The sequence below is a fragment of the Microtus oregoni genome, unplaced genomic scaffold, assembly GCF_018167655.1.
Source record: "Microtus oregoni isolate MIOR12 unplaced genomic scaffold, Mior012 000016F_ref0000370, whole genome shotgun sequence".
NCBI classification, from domain to species: domain Eukaryota; kingdom Metazoa; phylum Chordata; class Mammalia; order Rodentia; family Cricetidae; genus Microtus; species Microtus oregoni.
The window spans coordinates 19,626,742-19,633,827 of record NW_024543075.1 but is presented as its reverse complement, the minus strand read 5'-3'; the positions used below and the strand labels follow the sequence as shown (position 1 = coordinate 19,633,827).

General features: G+C 48.6%; 1 protein-coding gene across 1 annotated transcript; it reads left to right on the top strand.

Moving 5' to 3' along the window:
• Nucleotides 1-5,680: 5,680 nt before the first annotated feature.
• CUNH16orf82 (chromosome unknown C16orf82 homolog) lies at nucleotides 5,681-6,221 on the top strand. The gene is given in 2 exon segments (XM_041666591.1): nucleotides 5,681-5,709; nucleotides 5,711-6,221. Coding segments are annotated over 2 exon segments (540 nt in total).
• The last annotated feature ends 865 nt before the right edge of the window (nucleotides 6,222-7,086 follow it).

The following is a 7,086-nucleotide window of genomic DNA, read 5'->3' as shown; positions in this document are numbered from 1 at the left end:
AGCAACCTCATGCCTAAGATTGCTACACCAGTCACTCTGAGTACCCAGATATCCTGGCCCCAAGATTATCATGCCAGCTCCTGGCTCCTTGTCCTGACCCTCCAGACTATCCTTCATAGGACATCCTAAGCTAGATCTGCTGGAAAGTTCCAGCATCTCCCAGGGCACTCCAAAGAAATGCCAAAGCCCTTTCAGAACACACTCCCACCCTCCTTGCGGCTTCTGTATGACTTCACCTCTAGAACTTGCTTGTTCTAATTGCAGGAATGGATTCAAGCGTTTACACACACACACACACACACACACACACACCTCCCTTGTTCTACCTCATTGTTCTAACATTTGTTCTCCCGTAACACATCTGCTCGCTTATTCTTATCTACCTCCCTCCATGACTGTCAACTCACTGAGGGCGGGAAATAATGTCCTGCCTAACACTGAGTAAGACCCCATGAATACCTGTGGAAGGAAAGATGGAATAAGAATATAGACATCATTGTGGATTAGTGAACAAGCTTGGGACAGTAGTGCCTGGGACAGCAAATGTTTCTGTGGCAGTGTTGGAGATGGGTGTTGCATTAGAGGGCTGCAGCTAGGGGCCAGTTTTCTGAAGCTAACTTGAGTGCTGCACTCTTCCTCAGAATATGAGAAATGGTAGTGTCCTATCCAGACACTTTACACTGAGACTTTTAGTGTAGGAATAAGCATGACAAGAAAACATAAGAACCTTTGGGGGAAAAAAACTAAATTCTGTAGAACACACACTGGCAGTGTCTAGACACATGGTTATTCATCTATGGAAAGCCAGTTATGAGAGGCTGGGGGTAGCTCAGTAGAAAGTTTGCCCAGCATGAATCCCTTGGGCTTGATTCCAGCACCACCTAAAACTCAAGCATGGTGATGCTCTCCTATAATTCAGCTCTCAGAAGAAGAGAATGAGGAGGAAGAGGAGGAGGAGGAGGAGGAGGAGGAGGAGGAGGAGGAGGAGGAAGAGGAGGAAGAGGAGGAAGAGGAGGAAGAGGAGGAAGAGGAGGAAGAGGAAGAGGGAGAAAAGAGGTTGGGGGGAAAGAATCCCTAAACCACCTATGCAGTGCTCCCCCCTCTGCTTCTCACAGGAAAGTCCCCACTGCAGCTCCCACTGCCTACATTGTTGGATCCTGCTAATCCTGCAAATGCAAGGAGAAAGACCACAGACCCAAATTATCATGGCCAAATTAATTAAAACAAGCTATTTTGTTTGTGAATACAACTGTATCTCCTTAATGGCTGGGTTCAAGAGATCAGTATTGATCATGGGGAAGGTAGGGTTTATATAGTTCAGGAGTAGGGGTTTCCAAATGAGGAATTTGACAAATAGGCAAGGTTACACAAGCAGAACAAAGCATAACAAGTTGGTCATAACAACCTGAAACAGAGACATAGTTGCAAGGTGGTCATAACAAGCTAGTCATAACAACCTTTTGAAACTAAGGCAGGGTTGCTGTTTCCTGGAACAGGCAACACAGAACCATTTGTAGTTAAGATGGCCTAATCCTTGAGAAACAGATTTCTCCATAACCAGGAATAAACCTAGTTTGTCTTTACTATAAGATGGCTTTCAAGCCTAAGATGGAAGCAGGCTGGTTCATCAGTCCACCATGTCCCTTACGCTAAGCTTTACCTCTAAAGGCACCAAGCGCCTCTACCTCCCAGTCCCTGGTAGGAGCCCAAGACTGGAAGTCAGTCAGATAGACTAGCAACCCCCTCCCCCTTCTTTTCCTGAGGAAGATTGCCATTTCTGGACAAAAGGATACCTCTGTACAGAACACGGAAGCTGGACGGTCCCCTGAAACAGCACAGGGATGACAGTGACAATCAGCAGTGACAGTGTTGATGGTTATCAAGAGACTGGACATTCCTCTCTCCAAGGAGCACCTTTCCTCTCCCTGTGATACAAATACAGCAAGCCAGCCTGCCCCAGGCAAAGTAGTGGGGCCATCCATCTCACACGAGTTAAGGCTAGAATTCCCTTACATCTTTCTTCTGTTGAGGAAAGCAAGTGTGTAACAGTAGTGCACTGGAAGTTGCACATATAAACTTGATTAATTGCCAACACCTTTAAAAGCCACTTATCAATGACTATCGTTAGAACCCAGACCCTCTGAATGCAGTCTCTCTTTCGTAGCTGCTATGAAGAGCTGGTTAGTAATGCCCAGTTGCAGCCTCTCTTCCATCACAGCATTCAAAAGAGCCAAGTTCCTTCTCCTTGGAACAAGACCCTCCAGATAGCAAAGCCCTAAACAGAGAAGGGTTACAGGCAGGACAAGTGGCCACAGAACTTCACATACTAGTGAGACCCATTGTGCTTCCAGACACCCCTGATTCCTGAGCTACAGAAGAATATAGCATCTTAGTCTAGTCAGGCAATGTCAGTGGACCATCTCCTCAGGACACAGTACCTCCCACCTCCCAACTCCTTTCCAAGTGACCTGTCTTAGTTAGGGTCACTATTGCTGTGATGATACACAATGACCAAAAACAACAAAAGACAAAAAAAGAAAGGGTTTATTTGGCTTACAAATCCTCCATCACAGTTCACTGAGGGAAGCCAAGTAAGAAACACAAGCCAGTCAAGAACCTGGAGGCAGGAGCTGATGCAGAGGCCATGGAGGTGTACTGGCTCTTTATGGTTTGATCAGCCTACTTTCTTAGGGACCCCAGAACCACCAGCCCAGAGGAAGCCCCACCCACAATGAGCTGGGCCCTCCCACATTAATCACTGTTTAAGAGAATGCTCTACAGTCTTGCCTGCAGCCCAGTCTTATGGAGGCCTTGTGTCAAGTCAGCACAGAACCTTAAAAGAGCAAAGATGCTCTCTGTCCAGTCTGAGGGATTTGACTTCAGATCCTGCCCATGCTGCTGTTGGGGAGAAAATAAATATCTTCACATGGAGGAGGGCTCTTTTCTCTCTCTCTCTCTCTCTCTCTCTCCCTCTCTCTCTATCTCTCTGTCTCTCTCAAACCCCATTCCTCCTCAACACCTAATGACTGCCTCAGTTTCTCCAATGTACTTCTTAATCTAATCAGTTACTCAATAGAGAACTATGAATGCCCACTAATACTCATCCCACTGGGTGTCCCTTGACAGCAGGTGCTGCCTGCTCAGAGCTGTCACCATCCGGAAGGAACTGGCCATGAATAGCAATGCATGGTTCATCATGCTGTGCGAATATAGACTAGGAAGGGGTGTAAAGAATGCTAGGGCCTCTAGGAACTCTTCCTGGGGAGATTTCCTGGGAGGGGGCCACTTAGTCTAAAGCCAGAAGGAAAGGGGGCAAAAGGAAAACCAGGGAGCAACAGGGACAGCCACTGCACCCACGGCAGGGCAGGGCTTGAAGTAAGAAAAGTGGGTTAGTAGGGTCATATGGTAGTTCTATTTTTAGTGTGTTTTGCTTTTGTTTTTTAATGAATGGCTGCTTTCTGTGGTGGCTGGGCAAATTTGCATTCCCAATTTGCATTGCTAAGTGATTGTGCTCACATGTCCTACCTGCCACCTTTCTCCCTTGAGGGTTTTGTTCTCTGGAGGGGACTGTTCCAGGGGAGAGAGGAACTTAGTTCTTTTTGAGTGCTGTGAGGGGAGAGGGGCATAGCCGGGTGTGTGTACTCAGTTCCTCAAGGGGTATTGCAATCAAGCCCAGGGAATCACACTAAGCAAACATTCTACTGTGGTGCCTCCATATTTTTTGCAGTATATGAAGGTCCTCTTATCCCCATATCTTTGACAACATGCTATTTTCATTGTGATAGTCGTTCTGACCGGAGTGACGAGGGATTTCAGCATAGTTTAACATACGCCATGGACATCTGCACATTCATGTTTGCTTCAGCACTGCCCACAGTGCTCAAGTTATGGAATCATCCTAGACACCCATCAAGAGATAAAGAGATAAAGGAAAACATGATGCTGGTATATATGCACAGTGGAGTTCAGCCATGAAGACTGAAGTTGTGTTGTTAGCAACCAGAGATCAGCATAGGAAACAAAATAAGCCAGACTCGGAAAGACAAATAGCGTATTTCCTCTCGTTTGTAGATCCTACACATTTAGAGATACATAAAACTTTATATGTATACATAAAACTTTTGTGTATGTATGTGAGTGTGAGTGTATAATGTTATATGGAGCTGAGGGAAAGAAGGAGAGTAACAGGAGCAGAGCGATGATAAGGGGGGAAGAGGAGAGTAAGAGGGTGAGCAATGTCAAATATATGACAAACTTGAAACCCAACATTACATGTAATCTACATACCTATAGATACTATGTATGTATGAAGGTAGGTAGGTAGTAGGTAGGTAGGTAAGTAGGTAAAGTATGTATGTATGTGTGTTAGGGGGAGGAGTCAAAAGAGAACATCAAGTGTCTGCTCTATAACTCTCCATGTCCTGTCCTGTAACTCTGCACCTTAGAGCCAGGGTCTCTCACTGAACTTGAAGCCAGGCTGGTGGCCATCCAATCCCAGCCTTCCTCCTGCCTCTACTCCCCTACACCACTGGGATTACAGGCTCCCCATGGCCACACCCAACATTTTACTAAAGGGTGGTGATATTTTGTTTCTGCTCTAACAAATAAAGCTTGTCTGGAGATCAGAGAAGCAGAGCAGTCAGCCGCTTGTTCTCACTTCTACTCCTCCGACCGAATGAGGTAGCCTGTCTCTCTACAAGTCCTCAGACGGAATGCCTTGAGCTCCTGTCTCCTCCCACTTACTTTCCTCTCTCTGCCCAGTCATATCCCTTCCTGTCTCCACCTCCCTAGTGTTGGGATTAAACACATGTGACTCCCAAGTGCTGGAGTTAAAAGCGTGAGCCACCACCACCTGGCTCTGTTTCTCTTTTAGACTGGATCGATCTCGTATAGCCCAGAATGTCTCTAGACAAGCTTATTAGAGTTTGTTAAAGCACAAACAAAATATCCCCACACTAAAGTTCTCATGCTTGCACAGAAAGTGCTCTTACCCACTGAACCATCTCTTCAGATCAAAGAATTTTCAAGAAAGAAAGAAGTGGCCAGCATGACTGCATTCATGAGAGCAGGTAAGGTAAGGAGTTCCTGTGATAAAACTGGCCCTGACTCAGCAGGACCTTGGAGATCTGGCAAGGAATTAGGAGCTCCACTTGACTGGATTCACTACGGTCCTCATAACCCCTCCAGCAAGGGGTCAAAGGCTTGGGAAGCAGGCCCTAAGCCCCTCAGGAATTCTCCCCGAAAGGCAGCCCCCACACTGGATGGTCTTCTCGATGAAGAAGCACCTAGGACATCAGTGTTATGGACTCTCGGTGTGTTTGCACATGTGTTTCCATGGAGGAAATCACCCTCAGTATCAGCAGCATCCCTCTGGGTACCTGAAGGGCACTAAGGGGAAAGGAGAAAGCCTGCAGCTCAGGGGTCTTCCCTGCTTATATGTGCTGGCTACCATAATGGACTGAAACTTCCAGAAACGGTGGACCAAATCCTTCAGCTTCTCTAGGATCTTCTGTCACAGTGATTAGCACACCCACTATAGCCATGAACCCCCTTTCTGCTCAAGCTGGTCATTGCCACCGATGTGACTAACTGCTGTCAGAGAGGCATTGTTCTCCCACCCCTCCCTCCCTGCCCCCCACCCGCCTCACAGCTGCCATCACCATGGGAACCAAGCTGGCCAATGAGAACAAACACTAAGACACCTCTCCCCAGACAGGCCACCAGCAACATTCAGAGGCCTCCAGGGCCCTCTCCTGGATAAACCAATCTCACTGCCCCCCGCCATTAAGGCGGAAAAGGGGGGTTCCTCTGTCTGGAATGCTCAAGAGCAAAGGCCAAGCCCCTCATTACCCAGCTTAGAGCTCCAACCACATGTGGGGTCCAGCCATGCAGCAACCATTCAGAAGCCTCTAAGGATTGTCTACAGCACCTTGGACACACCCCACAGCCTTGAGAGCCTCAAGAAGAGCACACAGCACCTCAAGTCAGAAACATGCAGTATCTCCACCCTGTCGAGCAGCGGCTACGCAGCCGATGAGGAGAGCAGCAAGGCCAGCCTGGTGAACAGCAAGCGCACGGTGAGGCTGACGAAGCGGCTCACCACTCAGGTGAACAGCACCCAGAGCAGTGAGCTGCTCCTCACCTCCTCACCCAGGGCGTTAAAGATCCAAAGGCGGAACAGTCGAGGCCAGGGCACCCAGCAGGCTGGAGGGGAAAAGTGACACCAGCTTGCCTAGTGGCAGAACCAGCAGCCTGAGTAGCATCAGCATCCTGAGCCCAGGCAGCAGCTTCCTGTCCTACCAGGTGAGCAGTGTCCTTCTCAGCTCCACCAGCAGCAGGACCTCCAGCAAGGCCAACAGCAGCCATAGCATTGGGGTAGACTGCAGTGAGCAGGGCAAGCCAAGAAGCAACAACAATCTCCCAGAAGGCAAGGCCAAGGACAATGTGGAAAGTGGCAGCCAGCCCACCCAGGCTGAGGATCCCACCCAGAAGCCCAGGCCTTTATGAGGAAACTCCCCAGTTCCTGCTGATACCAAACATGAGGACCCAAAAAGCCCGGATTCACCTGGGACATTCATTGACAACATAGGAAAAACTAAAGAAGCGGGTGCCGTGTCTTCTGCAGCAATGACCATCAACAGATATGTCACGCACAGGATCCTCTGCTGAGAAATAGGTGGTGTGGCCATCTATATGGGAAGCTATTGTAAGAACTGGAGCAGGAACCATCCATGCTGGGCCCCCTGTATCAAAACCACCTTGATGGGAAAGAGCATCGAGTACCGTGAACCTCGGCACAGGTTATCCATAAGCCCCATCAAATCCATCAGCACCAAGACCCGTAGTAACAACAGACAACCGCATTAACTTGCCGTTAGAAGGTGGAACCTTCCATGGTGAACCCACTGTAAACAATGAGGGCCACCGACAACCAGCACGTGCTCTGAAGAAAGGCGTGACGCCTGTGCCGGGCGGGAGTGGCCCAGGTCCAGAAGCATCTGGGATGATGAGGACCCTGCTCTGTCTCTGCTGAGCTCTGTAATATGCTGTCACCGCAGGTATTGCCCACAGAGGCACCAACCTGGG